The sequence below is a fragment of the Saimiri boliviensis genome, chromosome 2, assembly GCF_048565385.1.
Source record: "Saimiri boliviensis isolate mSaiBol1 chromosome 2, mSaiBol1.pri, whole genome shotgun sequence".
NCBI classification, from domain to species: Eukaryota; Metazoa; Chordata; class Mammalia; order Primates; family Cebidae; genus Saimiri; species Saimiri boliviensis.
The window spans coordinates 172744104-172762569 of NC_133450.1; the positions used below are offsets into that span (position 1 = coordinate 172744104).

Sequence of the window (18466 nt, forward strand, 5' to 3'; positions counted from 1 at the left end):
GAAAGTAGTATTGTCCAGTAGTTAAAAGAGTGGGTTCTGGGGTTCAAGAATCTTGGACCTGAACCCAGCTCTATCAGTTTCTATTGTGTGGTCTTGGGTAAATCATTTAGTTACTATAAACTTCAATGTTCTTGTCTGCGATATAGTTATGATAAAAGTTCCTATCTTATAGGATTGATGCGGAAAATAAATAAGTTAATCTGTAGAAAATGCTTAGCTCACTGTCTGGCAGGCACATGGTAAATATTCAATAAATATTAGTTATTCCTGTTGTCACTATTATTGCCTCCACATGCGTTAATTCAGAGTTCGAGCTGAATATTCAATATTTTCTCTGGTCCCTTTTTCAGCTGTAGTTTGACGGGGGTAAACAGTATTGCTAAAGAAAGTGAAAAAATACGATTTGAAGAGAAAGGAGCATAGAATGTCTGAAACCATCCATCCAACATTTGGAATTTCTTATTCCAGAAAATATGTTTGAACTCTTCTAATAGCAAATTTCTAAAATATGTCCTTAAGTTTTTGGGGGTGGGTGGTTAGGGGGTTAGGAAGCTAACATTTTCATTAATTACATCTAACATCTTGGGTACATTTTCACATGTCTATAAAAAGAAAAACCGTATTTACAAAATCAAGCAAAGGTACTTTCTCACCAAATCCTATCAATTTTGGGCTGGGGGTTAGAAAAACATTTATTACCCAGTCTTAGAGGTGGCAAAGCATTCCATTCTATTCCTATGCTTTTTTTTTTTTTTTTAAAGGATTTATGAGATGATGTATACAGATAGGCCCGTCAGTTTCTTTCACAGAAACAGGAGCTTGGTTATATTACATGTGACTAAGTAAGATCCACAGGGCAAGGGGAGGCAGGAGGCACTAGAGTGATACTGATGCTTCTGTAAGCCATATTCACAATCCAACCAGTCCCAAAGTCCAATCAATTCCACCAGTAAACGTCCTCAATTCTGTCTTTTCTGCTCCATTTCCACTGCCCTGGCCTTAGTCTGAGGCTTTGCCGAGACTACTGCAATGGTCTTACTTGCATGCTTCTTTCCTAATCTTTCTTACCACCTGTCTGTCCCCAGCACCCTTCACCTACCTTTCTCATCCTTGTCAGGGTAATCGTTTCTAAACACAAAGTGAAACTACAACACCTCTCAATCCTGCACATACTGTGCTTTTGTGTTGGGATTCTACTATGTCTCCTAATTTACTTAATTTTTCAGAACCCCACTGAGGCTCCCTCCTCCATGCAGCATTACTCAACACCCATCCCTAGCATTAAGTCACTTTCCTCCTGTGTATCTGTTCCAAGTATACACTTTTGTTGTTGTGCTCATCAAACGTACCTTAACCTGCTTGTTTTCTGCCCTTTAGGGCAAAGAGTCATTGTACTCATTTTGCTAATTTTAGCACCCAGCAGAGTAAATCAGCACTCCGTATGTGTTCAACAAATGCTGCTAAGTTGATTTTTTTTTTTTTTTTTTTTTTTTGAGACGGAGTTTCGCTCTCGTTACCCAGGCTGGAGTGCAATGGCGCGATCTCGGCTCACCGCAACCTCCGCCTCCTGGGTTCAGGCAATTCTCCTGCCTCAGCCTCCTGAGTAGCTGGGATTACAGGCACGTGCCACCATGCCCAGCTAATTTTTTGTATCTTTAGTAGAGACGGGGTTTCACCATGTTGACCAGGATGGTCTCGATCTCTTGACCTCGTGATCCACCCGCCTCAGCCTCCCAAAGTGCTGGGATTACAGGCTTGAGCCACCGCGCCCGGCTGCTAAGTTGATTTAAATATCTATTTAAAGTGCTCTGTTAATCTTCCTCACCCTTGTTGCCTTTGCTACTGATGCCTATGATTCTTCCCATTTTAGTGTTCTAATTCCACAGCTTCAACTATTCTTGTTTACAGCGTCACTGTGGGGAGGAATCCTGTGAAGTAAAAATACATGGTGGTCTTGACTCTTGGAATCCCCGTCATTGCTTCTGCAAAGTAGGAGGACTTACATCATGCAACAGAGCCATCAGGAGAGTCCTCAGCACACAAAAGATAAAATGGCAGCACTGTCTTTAAAAAATGGAAGTGGCAAATACTGGTGCACAGAATGGATGCTGCATGCTGGCTAGAGAACAACTTGGATATACTCCTGATTCCATCTTGTGGCCTGGCTGGATTCAGCAGTTTTTGCTAGGCAGAGAGAATCAGTGCTAATTTATATCCAGCTACTGGGTCAGCACAGCCGAGTTTCTACCCTCTGGTGCATATAAGCATCCAACAATATTAGAAAAGTATCCAAGGGGAGGAGAGGAAAACCAGTGAAACGAGAAAAAAAATTAAACTCCTGCCATCTAAGAAGGGAAAAAGGCAAGAGAAAAGAGAGAAATATGAGAGGGCAAGAGAATTCGAGAACACAATGAAATTAAGAGAAAAAAGACTGGAAGACATAAAATTAACGCCACTGATGTGAAAGTAATTGAAGGTAAAATTGATTCTTACAATGATATATTCTTTACTACAGTATTATGTGGTATGTCATTTTCCTGAATACTTGGATCTTTACCGCAACAGAAACAATCACCCCAAATTATGAATAATTCACAGGAATGAATTTAAAGTGGAATGTTCATACATTCTTTTAGAGTTCATCTTTTGCAAGTATAAATCTATGTACCATTACTCCTATTAAATACTAGACTGTATAAGTGGGATTACATAAGTCAGTTTAAAATATTGCATGCAAAGAAAGGGTGAAAGATTAAGATATCTTTCCCAAATAGTTATACACCTTTGATTAAACAGCAAATGGCTGCCAGTAAACCAGAGGTTTGGTTATGCAAGAGGAAGTAGGGCATGCCATTATCTGCTGACACTCAAGTGACCCCCAAAGGGTAGCCTAAGACTGTTTCAGCAGAATTAAAAAATTAATAGAGTAAATGCTTTGTAGATTTTTATCAATATATTGGAAAGACAAATTTTTTAGTCTGTTGAACATCTGTGGACCCCAGGTGGAATTTTTTTCAAGTCTGCTCAACAGCTATGAACCCCAGATGAAATCTGGCCCTTTTGGAAGAAAATGAGTTAAGTATTATGCCACATGATTTCCTTCTCATTGCACAAAGGACAGGAGAACTCTAAATACAGACTATAATTATATAGCTTTGGGATAACTTTTGCTCAATGAGAAGCTGATGAATAGAAAATCGGTTCCCATGTTATCCTACAGACAGACGCCAGGACCTGAAGATGTGGCACATGGTAAATAGGCTTCTTTTTGAGGAAAGAAAATATAGAAAAGATAATTCAAGGATTTAAGACTGAACCACTGAAAACTGTCTAAAATTTTGATGGCTGCAAGAAAAAATGAACAACTGACAGCAACTTATCTGGAGAACTAATGATGTGGTGGGCACTGTTCTATGTGCCCTACAAATAGGACTCCAATGAATACACTTAACAGCCCATGACAGATACCTCGTTATCTTCCCTATTTCACAAAAGAGGAAGCTGAGTTACAGAGAAGTTAAATAACTTGCCCAAGGGCACACAGCTAGTAAGAGGCAGAACTGGAGTTCAAACCCAGGTGGCTGGCTCCTCATTGTGTCTGCTCAACAACTAGTTCTGCCACTCCTCCCAAGAAGCCGATGGGAAGAGGTCACCAGACACGCCGCAAGCAGGCTAGAGAGGGTTTTTCTAAAGGGCACGTTGTGTGATATCACCTTTGGGTTCCTGAAATCAGCTCTTCAGGGTCTAATCCTCAATGGCATTGACAAGATGGAGTATAGCTATCAGGTCAAGAAAACAGCTGTAACCTGTTCCAGAAAGGAAACCTTACATGACGTATTGTATCACTTACGGAAAGGTGCTGCACGAAAAAAATATGAAAAACTGGATAAGTTTTTTTTTTTTTCCCAGAAATGGCAGAGGAGAATTTTCATCATAAACAGTTTTCTAAAATGAGATTGGTTTACTGTGGAATTTAATGCTTGCCATTATTGGCTGTTCTGGCCTCAGGGCCTTAGACTAAAAAGCAAAGCTACATTCACTATTGGTTTTTTGGGCTTAAGTGCTGCCATCTAGAAGGTCAAAGAGAAGCAGTCACACAGGTTACTGCAACTGCATTTCTAAAGGGCAGGTTCAACAACAGCAGTTAAACTGGTGTTCGGGGAGTTAACTAGTCTAAGGCAAGAACTGGCTGATGCCCCCCCAGAGTACTCTCTATAGTGGGGGCCTGTGAAGGAGAACATTCCCAATAGGGTTACCACTCATGTCAGCTTGCAGTGGTGGCAGTATGTTTCGTGAATGAATGAATGAATATATGAACACACACACACACACACACACACACACACACACACACACACACACACAAAACTAGTCTGATATAGACCTGTAAACAATGTAAGCAACGATGCTGCTTGACTCTTTGCAAACGTGTGTGTGCATGTGTGTATAACATAGCCTCATTTGAGCCCTGGGACAGCCTGTAAAGGACAGTTTGCTGTGGGTGAGAAAATTCTTTTTAATAGCTGAGGTAAAGAAGCAAGATTTGGTGGATCTGATAATGTGAGGTCAGGAGAGAAATGGACCCTGACAGTCAGCTGAGGATTGAGTTTACAATATGATCAGCATGTACACGTGAGAGTTGTGTCCAGTGTAAATCCCAGACGGAAGAGCCAACTAGGAAGAGTGTTCCCTAGTGTCAGAGAAAGCCATCTCATCATCGAATGCAAGTCATTCAGCCTCATCCTGTGAAGTGAGGCCCTGCTACTTTATTACACACTGAGAGGTGTCTTTAGTGTAAATGCCTTTCATCTGGGAAAAAACACCTCTGGATGCTCTCACATCACAGAAGATGTCTGTGTAACTATACATTTTGAAGGGGCCGTCTTTGGTTAATGAAAGTGCTTTTTCACCTTCAGTGACTGCCCTCATCCTTTGCCACCCCCCCCCGCCCCCAGGGGAATCGCATCTGCGACAGCTGCTTTTTATCTCTGGGAACTTAAGCCCTCCCTTCTGAAGGATTTCCCTTTTTACCATAAGTTCCAGAGGACAAAGATGAAGCTCTAATTTGAGGGATACTTTTTCCTTCTTCATGATATGTCTGAGCTCAAATGCCATCAAAATCAATTTTTTGGCCACATACCTTGTGGCTTTAACTTCAAAGCCAATCTTTGTATTGGAGAAAGAAAGAGAGAGGGAACTTTGCTCATACTCAAAAGCATTTCTTCCACTAAGACCATTCACATTCTCTTATGGCTCAAATAATATTAATTTATAATGTGTACAACACAGAGAGATTCAGTTCCAACAATCTTTCACATTCAAACATGAGAATAATGCTTTACTATTCCCTAAAGAGAGGGGCTCTTTAACTCAACCTGTGTTTGTTCTGTGAGAGGCACTAATGGCCTGTCCTCCTCTATCAAGGGATTGATGCTGCGGTCATCTTAGAAAACCATGGCCAGTAGACTGGATTTTATTTTTCTCCAGTGAAGATTTTCACTCATTTGCCTATCCACTTACCAGGTGGAGGCTGCACACAAACATCTTTCTAATTTAAAATGATCTACAATTTAAGATAGAAAGATCACAAAACTGCCTTTGAGAGACACCTTCCCCACTTTTTGGATAAAAGAGGCATGAAATGACTTTCTTTTGTGACCAAACAAAATTTTATGAAAGCTCATTTTGGAGCTTTTTTTTTTTTTTAATAGAAGGGAAGAGAAATAAGCTCTGGTATTTGGTGAGACAGAAAGCAAATCCAGCAAGCAAATGACAGTTTAATCTTCGTGTCAGCTTCAAGTTAACATGAACATTTCCAAGTCTGTGTTGAAGACCTGGAAAGCCTTTTTGAAACGGAGAGATGTGTGAGCATGTGCAGCCCTAGATAAAGAGTTCAGTGTGAGTGAAGTGTCCAGGCTCGGAAGTCAGACTTAGGAGCTCGGTGACTATGAGCAAGTCATGCCACCCCTTGAAACTGCGGTTTTCTCAGAGCTAAGACGCGCATATGACCTCCCATAGCCACTGCTGAGAGACTTACGTGAGATGGCACCGAGCGGGTACTACAGAAGCCCCACTTGCTTGTTTTCCGTCTCCCCCATCTCTGAGGCCTGTGGTTTCATGTACTGAGATCTCTCTCTCTCACACACACAGGCAAAGACACTCACACATTCCTAGCACCCCTCCACAAGAGACACTGCTAGAGCCTTAGTCCAGTGGGCATGAAGCCGCATGCCTGCTCATCTCAAAGGAACCATGTTTTGGCTGGGACAACAATACACAGTTTTGGGTTTCCCTGAGCCAGATGGTTCCTCTGCTCACGCAGGCGCCTCACCTCCTTTAAGAACCTGCTTTCAAAACTCACTTTCTCCAGGAACACTCCCCGACGGCCCTTCCTCAGGGTTCACACAATGATCTGGATTTCCTGAGGGTCTGGCATGCCATGCCCGCCTGCAGCCAGTGCTCTGGCCAGCGCCATGCCTGCTGTACACGCACCAGGGCGCTTGCCATGCCAGGAGGCCATTCCATGAATGTGTGCTCTCACGGCTTCAGGAATGAGGCCCATGTCCCTTCAACCTGGTGATTCAAATGCTCCAGGAAGCCCCCTCCTGCCCCACTTAGTGCCTCATCAAGAGTAGCTTAGTGGATCTGGCCAGGGCAGTGATGCTTACACCCTATGGCAGTACGTCCCTCCAGGACCAACTCAGAGGAGACCCCGGTGGCCTCCGACCCAGCCTCTTCACCTTCCTCCTAAGTACTTCAGCCAGAGCATCTAAAAGCTGCTGCTTGATGATACCTCTTGATCTCTGGTGGGATAATCCCTTTTGTCCTTCTTTGTCAAAAGCGTTGGACACTAGGACTGGGACTGAGTTGCACTAGAGTTTAATTTGGAGAGAATGAACATCTTTATAATATATCGGCTCTTCTTTAGATATTTTATGTTCTTCAGAAATGATGATGGTGATGATTTTTGCCATAAAGTTCTTAGGTATTTCTTTTGGGTTAATCCTTGGTATTTTACGGTTTTGTTGCACTTGTGAGTGGGGTCTTTATTGCTTTCATGCTTGTTATTGCTGGCCTATAGCAAGACGACTGAATTAGGCACACTGGTACAGATTCTGACACCAGCAAACTTTTAGTAGTTCTAACAACTTACAAGCACCATTTACTTTTCCCTGTGAGAATTCCTTGAACAAAAGGCTCTGTTGCTAAATACTTGAAAACCCGTTAGGGTACAGAGAAGATGGTGAAAAGTTAGATATTCGGTACTCATGTGTGAGGTGTTTACAATTCAGATGTTCTGAAAGACAGTTTTGCTGCCTGGCCTCCTCTCTGACGGCCATCATCAGAAAGGTGGGAGAAACGCTCCCGGGATGCTCCCCGACCAATCTCAATGAAAGAAACATAAATGTTTTGGCTGGAAAGTAACAGCAACAGAAAGGTCAGCTCTGACGACACGAAGCGAGCTTACCATGGAGAAAACTTGCTGTCTTTCTAATGGCAAATAAGGCAGGCATCCTACTATGAGTATGAGGTCGTTTTCAACCATCTTATTACAGGATTCAAAAGGTTTTTGTCAGGAAAAGTGGCCCCAAGGGAATTATATATCAGGCATGAAGGGATCTGCTGTTCTAAACTGGCTCAAGTCCTGTAGGTAAATAATCCTTCAGTTCAGCAGTCCCCAGCATTTTTGGCACCAGGGACTGGTTTTCATGGAAGACATTTTTTCCACGGATGGGCATGGGGTGAGTGGGGGGGATGGTTTTGGGATAAAACTGTTCTATTTCAGATGATCAGGCATTAGATTCTCATAAGGAGCCGCAACCTAGATCCCTCACATGCACAGTTCACAACAGAGTTCGCGCTCCTATGAGAATCGAATGCCTCCTCTGAACTGACAGGAGGCGGAGCTCAGGTGGTTTCTTGCTCGCCCACTGGCTGCTCACCTCCTGCTGTGTGGCCTGGTTCCTAATGGGCCATGAACTGGTACCAGTCCCTGGCCTGGGGGCTGGGGACCACTGCTTTAGTTCAATTACGTAATTGAGTATTTTATATGCATTAAGTATTTTTCTACTTTTGTGTTTCTTAAGGTATCTAGTGAATGAATGTGTTAAATACTGGCATTTAATAATACAATTGTTGTTATAGTGAAAAAAATGTAAATCAAAATTTGAATCTCTATGAGGAAGGAGACATTACTAGAAATGTAGGAAAGTATGCAAGAGTCCACAGAAAATGAATAAGAAGCTTTGTTTTTTTTTCCTTCTCAAACTCATCTTAACACCACATTAAGTGGTGTATGTATGTTATTTTACAGGTGTTTGATTTTGTCAAAGGAATGAATGGTTATAACAGTAAACATCTAAGCATCTTGTTGCAATGGTAATTCTCTGAACATATAGAATTAGGCCTGGGGAATGCAATAAAGGAAAGAACTAACAGTTTATCGAAGAGAAGAAAATGAAAGGAAACAAGAGAAGAACAAAGCATTTGGATGGAAGAGAGGAACAAGGACACGTGAGAACTCATCGGGAAGGTGTGAGGCAGACCGCAAAAGTTTCCCATTGCAGCAGTGACTCCAGAACTAGAGAGAGACATATTCCATTATCCAGCAAATGCCAACCAAGCACCTAAGTAATAACAGCAGTGCTGCGCTGGCATTATACAATGGTGGCCAAACCAGATGTGATCACCATTCACAGCCGCGAGACACCCATCAATTAAATAGAACTCTGTTGGACACAACAACAGAGCCCTTTGTTAGGGCATGGATTAAGAAAATCTACATGGCTAGAGGCATGTAATTTCCCAGCAGAAAAATTATAAAGGCAAGTTCTCATTCAATTCATTTAGCAAATATGTATTGGGGCCTACTTGTGCCAGGCACTGGGGATAGAGCTGAGCCTGCCCTGAGTCCTGTTCTGTTGTAGGTATAAGGGTAGAGACAGGCAGCACACAACAAATAAACCACATTTGTGAGAATAAGTGTTAGGGAGAAATACAGAGCAGGGCAAGGCAGAGCGAGAACTCGGATTCACTTTCATCGTTTTACTTCTGATATTTTCAAAAGGTTGACGGAGTAAGGCCTCTGATCAGGTGACACACGAAGGCTGACTTGAAGGAAGGGAGACCAGGAGCCAACTGGGTATCTAGGAAAAGGGGGAACACGTGTAAGGGCCCTGAGGCGGGAGTGTGCTTGGAATTTGGAAGGAACTAGCTAGGCAGCTGGAGAAGCAGAACAAGGGAAATAACATGCGAGAGAAGAGAGAGAAGAGCTGAGACATGAGGGGACAGGAAAGAGGGGAGAGGAGGGCGGAGAGCAGGGGAGGAAGGGAGGAAGGTGAGAGAAGGGCAGAGAGAGACGAGGGAGAGGAAGGAGGGGGGAGGAGGGAGGACAGGAGGGAAGGAGGGGTGAGAGGACAGAAGCGAGCATGGGAGGAAGAGAGGAGGTGGGAGGGGAAAAAGCGAGGGAGGTAGAGAGCGAAGTCGCAGGGGGCCTGGGACCACTGTGAGGTCTAGGGCTCTTCCTGTTGGTGAGATGGTTTTGAGCAGAGGTGGGGCATGATTTGACTTACATTTTAGGGGAACCAGGATTCTTCTACGGACAAGTTTGGGGCATGCCCTTTTTGGGTAAAGATTCAGAGCCACTGTAAAAAATGTGGACTCATGGGTCAAAGGCAGCCCTTCAAAAAGAGGGAAAAGGGGAACTTCTATCTCTTCCCTATAAATTGAGAACTTGAGAAGACAGGACAAAGGTTACTAGGGATGAGAAGAAGAAGGTGAACACATCTGACTGTAACTGTCGTCTGCTATAGAGTTACATAGTGTGCACCTGGGAAAACAGATTTCGTCAAATTGATCTCATCTGAGAAGCACGACACTTGGCGAGGGGACTGCTCATGAGAGGTGGAGGGAACAGAGAGTATTAAGCAGTGGGGCTGGCTCTGACCATCTGCATTAAAGAGCTGGCTCTACTATCCCAGGACTGTGGCCTCAGGCAGGTAAGAAAACCACTTGGGGTCTCAGTTTCCTCATCTGTAAAATGAGGGTAACAGGTTCCTTCTCATGAGCTTGCTGAGAGAATTGAGTGAGATAATGTTTGCAAAGCACAGTACCTGGTACCTGGTACCAAGAGCTCAAATGTGACAGCTAAACACTATTATTATCACTATGACTCTCTGGAGCAAGCAAGATTCTATCCTGAGGTCATTTTCTGTCATTTCTTAATAGTAACATTGTGCATTTAACTGGCACGTATTCTCTGACAGGCCGTTTTTAAGTGCTTTTCATATATTAGCTCATATACTCTTCATTAGTTTTTTTTTTTTTTTTAAAAGAGACAGGGATCTTGCTACATTGCCCAGGCTGCCCTTGAACCCCTAGACTCAAGTGATCCTCCTGCCTTAGCCTCCAGAGTAGCGGGGATTACAGGTGTATGCCAACATGCCCAGCATATATTAGCTAGTATACTGTTAAAACAACCCTGTGCAGTAGGTATTATTACTCTCTTTCTACAAACGAGGAGGTTGAGGCACAGAGAGGCTAAACAAGTCATCCAAGGTCACACAGATAGTGAAGGGCAGAGCTGGGAACAGAACCCAGGGGTCTAGTTTCAGTCAATCCTCACTCTTATTGAATGCTGTACGAGAATTCCTCTCTGCTGATTCAGTGCTCATAGGTCTTTATCAAAGACAAGAAACAAGCTGGGTATGGTGGCAGGCACCTGTAGTCCCACCCACTCAGGAGGCTGAAGTGGGAGGATAGCTTGAGCCCAGAACTTCAAGTCTAGCCTGAGCAACACAGCAAGACCCTGTTTCTAAAATCAATCAAACAAAAAACAACTGATAGAAAACAATTTTCATCTTGAGTCATGTACGGGATTTTCTGTGTTTGATTTCCTAGTACTCAGCAGACAGAGAAAATGGCTTTGGAACCAGATCAACGTGGGTGGAGAATAACATCCATCTGGGCAGGTCACCAAGCTGCTCTGGGCCTTGGTATTTATCCATGAAGTGGGGATGATGAGATTTATAAGAGACAAGTGTTCAATAAGTGGAAGCTACTGTTGCCCATAGTGATCATGCTACACTTTGTTCAGTAAAAATACTAGCCTACAGTAGACCCTCTCTTTTTAACAGCTTTGTTATCTCTTTGGTCAAGGTGGTAATTTTCACCCCTGAATTTCTAAAAGTCATTTGCCTTGTGGTGACTGTGACTGATCACCAGAAAAGACTGGGATTCCTTTCTCTGAAGTCTTTGGGAGCAGATATATGCCGATATGCCTGCCGAATACGACCTGCCAGTTCCTTTCTAGAGATGGCGGACTGGGCTGCAGAAGCTTTAGGAGCAGTTCAAGACCACATGTTTTCACAGTTTTCACTTCTTTGAACCGAAACCACCACGGCACAGGATCAGGACACGAAGGTGGAGAGGGGGAAGACATCACCATGTTTTCTCTATGCTCCTCTTTCTGAAAGAAGGTCAATCCTGAACATATTTATTCCCAGCATTCTATTTTCTTCTCCTTGTCCCAAACCAGAGGAAGAGAGAGCTTTTAAAAAACTCTCTCTGGCAAAAGAGGTTCTTCGAGTCTTCCTAAGTAGTAGGGGTGGTGGCATAGTAGGAGGAATAGTAATAATAATAATAAAATAATAATGATAATAAAAATCTATCCCTAGTCTAGAGATAGGGCAGAGCTCTTGTGATTTAGGCTAGGGTCTACACCAGGAGAACAGGGAATGCTGGGTTGGACATGAGGTTACACAAGGAGGCAGAGTAGCAGAAGAACTACAAACACAGACTAGGAGTTCAGCAGAGAGAGGTTCAAATTCTGGCTCTGCCGTTTACTCCCTTCGTCACCTTGCCTTGATGGGGCAAGCCATAGCCTCTTTACATGTCAGTGTCCTCTGAATGGAGTAGGGCTCATGGAAGGATTAAATGAGATGGTTAATACAAAGCACTAAGCATAGTTCCTGGCCTACAGTAAGTACTCTGCAAATGTTAGTTGGTGCTACCATTATGAGACAAATTGATAGGAGAAGATATTTCTCATTGCAAAAGTGCAGCATCCCACATCCTTGTTTTAGGTTCATGAAGATGTACCCCTGAGCAAATATAAAAGCTTGTTTAGAGACAATGTTAAAATCAATATAGGACACTGAATTTATTAGAAAGATCGATTTAGACAGCCAGTCTGTGATCTCAAAGACCAATAATTATAGTTCCTCAAGGCTTGCTTATAAAGGAAAGAAAACATTTAGTCTAACCATTCATCTGCCTTAAGCAGATTCCTTCTTTTCATGAACAATGTCCTGTTCAGAGTTCTGTGTCCCTGTAAAGGCACTGCTCAGTTTTGTTTGGACTAAACCTTTACCCAGGCAGGCCAGCTTTGGCCCCTCTACACAATGTGGTTTGTCCAGAGCACACCAATGAACAATCAACAGTGGAACCAATAAGCAATGTATGTCCCTGAAATAGACTGGATGAGATCACAGGTGGTTTCAAGTTCTTTGGTATTTCTCCCATTGAGAGGTGGAGTCTAATTTCATCCCCATGAGTTTGGGCTGGCCTTAGTGACTGCTTGACTGACAGAATGCAGTACAAGTAACATCCTGGGATTTCCCAGGGCTAGGTCATATAAAGCCTTGCAGCTTCTGCCTGGGCTTTCTGGAAGGTTTGCTCTTGGAACCCTTAACTACCATAGAAAACAAGTCTATCCACATGGAAAGGTCCTGAGATCACTTGGGGAGTCAGGGAACCCAGCTGAGCCCAGCTTTCCAATGTGTCTTCCTATGTAGGTGACAAGCGTGAGAGAGGTCCTTTCAGACCTTCTAACCTACTCATCCACCAGGTGAATCTCACCAAATGACCTCCAATGATGCCACATGGAACAGAAGATTCACCTAGGTGGTCCCTGCTCAAATTCTTAATCCACAGAATTACGAGTAATAATAAGATGGTGGCTGTTTTAAGCCACTAAGTCTTGGGGTGCTTAGCGGCTTAAATCAACATCAACAAATAATGAAACACAAAACACTGCTGGACCCTTGTGACTCAGGCTTCAGAGGCTGAACTAACCACCAATGAAGGCTTTTGGCAAGGGATCAATCACTGGATTTTGGACAACAACGACACCTGAGTGGCACAGATGAGACAAAGGGGAATGTGTTTCCATAGGCCATCTGTCCTAGATGATGTTTCCAAATGCATTTGAATAGTTTCCTTTTGAACATACACCATATGCCAGTAATGCCAATGCACTACCCCACCAGGTGAACACCAGTGACATGAGCAAACTGTTCCTTAGTGCTATAAGGAAGCTACCTACTGACTGCAGCGCTCATGCCATCAACTTGATGATGTAACTAGCACACTCTATGTTGTTAAAAGGTGGCAGTTTGGCACAAGGACATGTGAATCAAGTGATTAGATGCAAACTAAAGGAGAGATGACTATTTCTGAGAGCTGTGGGTTAATTTTTTGGCTGTTCTTGGAATGGAAAATGATTGTGAATTTTGGGGGAAAATACCAGAGCAATCTGCTTTCTTGGCCGCGTGCTACGGAGCAATTTTAAAGCATTGAAGTGCTTTCCATATTTTCTAATCACTCAAGTCCAGAGCTGATTATGGCTGTCAGCATCTCTCAGATTCACACCACTGGAGCCTCCCACATCTTTCAGGGAGAGGTTTCACCTTGAAAGCAGGTGCCTGGATTCAGAAGGCACATCTTGCTACAGCAGGAACAAACAGTTTAATTGTAGCACAGCTCCACATGGGCCAGGTGTTTTGGAAAATCACTGATGGCCCAACTCTGAGACAAACTAGATTCACTTTCTCTTATCTCACAGAAACAAAACATAACCTCTTCTCTAAACAGAAAAAACAGAAACAAGCCCTACCAGAAACTGAATTCTTCCAAACAAAACCCGGAAACATTTAGATTGTTGAGACCTGTGGGCGAGAACATGCCTGCACTCACAGGTACCCATGTGTGCACGTGCGCGCGCGCGCACACACACACACACACACACACACACACTTGTATATGATAGAACATCTCTAGAAGGAGTTTCATAAAACTGAGAACTGTGGTTTCCTCTGTGGAGAACTGGGGAACTGGAGAAAATTAGAAGGCTGGTGAAAGAAGGAGACATTTTTTTCTCCAATTTAACCTTTGCAATATTTTGAATTAAAAAAAATCATGTATTGTGTTACTTTTCAAAATAATGAAACAGAATAATTCCAAACCTGTATTTGGTAATTAAGATGTGCTAGGGAGTATATTTAATGCTTTAGGTATATTTACTTTTTAATCCTTAAAATAACCTGAAATGCAGACATCATAATATATGTTCCTGGTCTTACAGATGAGGAAACTGAGATATGAACAGGTAATGTGACTTGTCCAAGATCACACAGGTAGTAAATGCAGCACTGGGATCTGGATTCAGAGTTTGGTTCTGGAGTCTGTCCTTTTAATTGCTACAGAATACTGCCTTACCCCCAATAAACATACTCAGGCCCTTGATCATAATTGAGTTGGCCTACATAAAATTGTTCCTTTCTTCTCTCACATAGTCAATATCAGGTCAATATCATGACTTCGGCCAAGTTGCTTAATGTCTCTGAGCCTCAGCTGGTAGTATGTACCAGGTATTCTTCTAGGCTTTGTGGATAACTAGTGAACAAAATAGAGTCCCTGCTCTCAAGAAACTTCCCGTATTCTGGCAGAAACAGACAATAAATAAACAATCACAGAAATCATAATGTAAGCAATAAAGAAAAATTAAGGGGTGCATTGACAGATGAGGATTGGGAACCCTGTTTTATGCTGAATGGTCAGGAAGTGACATTTACACAGAGTGCTGAAAAACAGGCAGGAGTAAAACAGGGAAAAATGGAAAGGGGTGGGGGAAAGGAAAAATGTTGAAGTGGAGAGAACAGCGTATGCAAAAACCTGGGGCAGGGAAGAGGTGTCTGTCTGAAGACAGAAAGTCCTGTGTGGCTAAAGCAGAGTGAAATTGAGTTTGGAGCAAGAGGCAGATCATGTAGACCAGTGGTCCCCAAGCTTTTTAGTATGGGTTTTGTGGAAGACAATTTTTCCATGGCTGGGTCAAGGAGGATGGTTTAGGGATGAAACTGTTCCCACCTTGGATCATCAGGCATTAAATTCTAGTAAGGGGTGCACAACCTAGATCTCTGTCATGCTAGGTTCACGATAAGGTTTGCCCTCCTATGAGAATCTAATGCCAATGCCGATTTGACAGGAGGCGGAGCTCAGGTGGTAGTAAGGTAATGCTTGCTTCCCTGCAGACGCTCACCTCCTGCTGGTACCAGTCCAGGGCCTGGCGGCTGGGGACCCCTAATGTAGACCATAATGTGGCTCACCTCCTACCCTCCAACTGCCATCTAACATGTTTGAATTGTGCATCCTATAAGCACAATTTTTAAATGTATATAAATAGGCACCTATATTCATATCTATATCTATATTCATATTGATTATAGATACACATACTAAAATATGAACAAAAACATTTGCAAAAATAGAAGCTAAGAAGAATGACTAAGTAAATGATGAAGGTGCTGATATTTACTTCTTGCCTCCCAAAGGATTGTCTTGCACATCTCCTGAGCTACCTCATCTCCACCCTGGGACTACAGCTCCAATCCAGAAATCAGCATGGCCAGTGTTAAGTGAGATTCAAAGAAACAGAATCTCTTATCATGAAACCCTGAGAACTCTCCTGACTTTGAGGGGGGCTCCTTTTGCACAAATACTGCTTGTGCAAGGATTTCACAATTTTCCTAAAAGCCCTGGGAAGCCACTGAAGGTTATAAGTAGAAATGACATAACCTGATTTACTTTTTAAGAAGATTACTTGGGCTGCTGCGTGGAACATATGTCTAGGCAGTGGCAATGGAAGAACAGAAAGATCAGCTACGAAGCTACCACAGGAATGCAGGCAAGCGATGGAGATGATTTGGAATAAGGAGCTGCAGGAGGGAGAGCAGTAGATACATTTGAGATCTACGTTAGTGGCGCTATATTTTGTGAAAGAAGAGTAATAATGTTAGTTACAAAGTGTTACTGTAAACACAAGTTTACAGATGCAGAAATGCTTTGTCAACTGTAAGGTACCAAAGATAACTATTACTATAACTATAGATGATGAAACCAAATGCTAGAGACCCTAACTTGCCCAAAGTCACACAACTGCTTAGTGGTGGGGAGGAAGGAGTTAAAGCAATTGGCCTGCAAACCCTTTACTCCCATCTCTGGGGGCATATCCCAGAGGAAAGAAAAGAAGGCTGGTGACCAGGTCTAACCTCCTTGTCAAATGGACCTCTTCGTGGATAGAGTAATGATATGTAGGATGTTCCTGGCTAAGAATTAGCTCTAGTAAATATATCCCAGGACCTGTGAAGCAAGGCTCCCTGGAGAATATCGCATCAGCTATACAACTCTCTGTGGTATAGCAGGGAGATGTTTTGTGATTGAAATGCTCCATGCTCTGCAGGGAGAGGTGACCCTGTGTTCCTTACCTATTATTCTGAGTGAGATGTGTGTCCAAGGAAGGAATATAGGTCCTTGGGAGTCATGTTTGGGTCTCAGATTTTTCTTTACCTCATATGAATTTCTTGATTGCCTATATTCTTGAAACTATTTAGCAAAGCTTGATATTGGGTAAGATCTCTGATGCATATGACATGATTTGACAATCAGATCCCCTGGCTTCATTCAGTGGCACGTGTCTGTTTCCCAGGCTATATTAGCTCCACTGTAACATCGAGCCCAATTATAAAGTCCAGGGATGAAGGGAGAACACACTTGGTTATATTTGAACCCCTTCCTAGAGGCAAAACTAATATTTATTCGACACATCAAATATCTATCTACTTGAAAATAATTTGGGGGGAATATTAATGCAATTGAAGAAACATGATGTATGTGGCTTCATTGGGCCTGAGTAACACTGGAAGTACACAATAATGGGTCGTTTGTGATGGTTCATGTGATTACACTGGGAGGTGAGCCAGGCTTTTTGGGTCTCCAATGACAGCTCCTAAGCAGTTCTCTGAGAGAGGGCTTTTTAGATGCATAGATGCTCACCTCTCACCCTCCAATTGCCAAAGAATCAATACAGTCTCAATGTTCTACCATGAATAGCATTCCCCAAACCAATCACGGCCCTCCTAAATCAAGAGTTCTTTTTCTCTCTTTCTTAAGGTGCACAACTTAGCTTCACACACAAATTTTGTTTTGAAATTTAGAAATGATGACAAAAGACAACTGTTACTTTAGGTGGAAGGGAGGGAAACCTTTGTGACCTCTCTGCTTCGTAACAAACTATATTTATGCTGGAGGCATCAAAAGATAGAATCAGCACGCAGACCTCACATCCTACTCCTGGTACAAAAACCACTGATCATGAACTGAGCTGTTGCAGATAAAACACGTCAAAGGGCCAGGGCTGCTTGTGGCAGATGCTAAACAAGAGGAGGGTGGCAGGCGTGCATGACGACAGCACAAACATGTTTTATGTAGAGAAGCCTTTTGACATCCTTTCCACCCCCGAACACACTCCCAAACCAAAGCCTGATGTTTACCTTCAGCGAGTGGGTCAAGGGTGTGTATCATGAGCTGAAAGATGCTATTCCTCATGAGACTGTTGTGGAGGGAGGCAGAGCTTCCACCTCGCTGGAGACGCGGCTTAGCCTGAGCAGAGAAACCAAAGAAGTGGTTAGTCTCAGAAATGAAAGGCAAGTACATTACAGACAAGATCCTCACCTAGTCTGGTGGCCACTCGTTTCTGTCGCATGATCACACACTATTGAGCCAAAGATTTTCAAAGTACATTTCAAAGCCTCTGAGGCAATGGCTGTCCCGCATCCTTTCCTACTAAATGAATGCATTGCTTCCCTTTTAAAAAAGAGCTTTGTAAATGCCAGGCAATGTGTTACATGCTTCACATCTGTTCATTTATCTCATTGGCAAAATGAACCCTATGAAGTAAATGCTATTATTATTCTTGTTAGATAGATGAGGACATTTCATCTCAGAGAAGTGAAATGAGGTGTCCAAGTCATACTGACAAGAAGTGGAGGCTGGAGGGATGGATCCCAGGTCTGCTTTACTCAAAGACTGCTCTCTAAACCAGTGGGTCGTCGCTAACATTTTTGAAGTGTGCATCCTATCAGTAAAATGTTTAAATGTATATAAATAGGCATCTATGCCCATATCTACATAGACACACATACTAAAATACAAACACATAAAACATTTTCAGAAACAGAAATTAAGAAGTCTAACACAGTAAATGACAGAGGTGCTAATATTTTCTCCTCGCTTTCCAAAGGTTCGTCTTGTACATCTCCTGCGCTACCTCGTCTCTAGCCTGGGACTACAGCTCTGATGCAGAAAGCAGCACGGCCTGTGTGAAGTGAGGCTCAAGGAGACAGAACCTGCT

At 42.9% G+C, this 18466-nt stretch overlaps 1 protein-coding gene across 2 annotated transcripts in view; it reads right to left on the bottom strand.

The window, feature by feature from the left end:
- The window catches only part of SLC24A2 (solute carrier family 24 member 2), a 306778-nt gene that overhangs the window by 124923 nt on the left and 163389 nt on the right, over positions 1 to 18466 (bottom strand). For both annotated transcript variants that reach the window (XM_010338722.3, XM_010338723.3), the window contains exon 4: positions 17607 to 17715. In XM_010338722.3, the coding sequence (XP_010337024.1) occupies positions 17607 to 17715 (109 nt within the window). The remainder of the gene's footprint in view (positions 1 to 17606; positions 17716 to 18466) is intronic.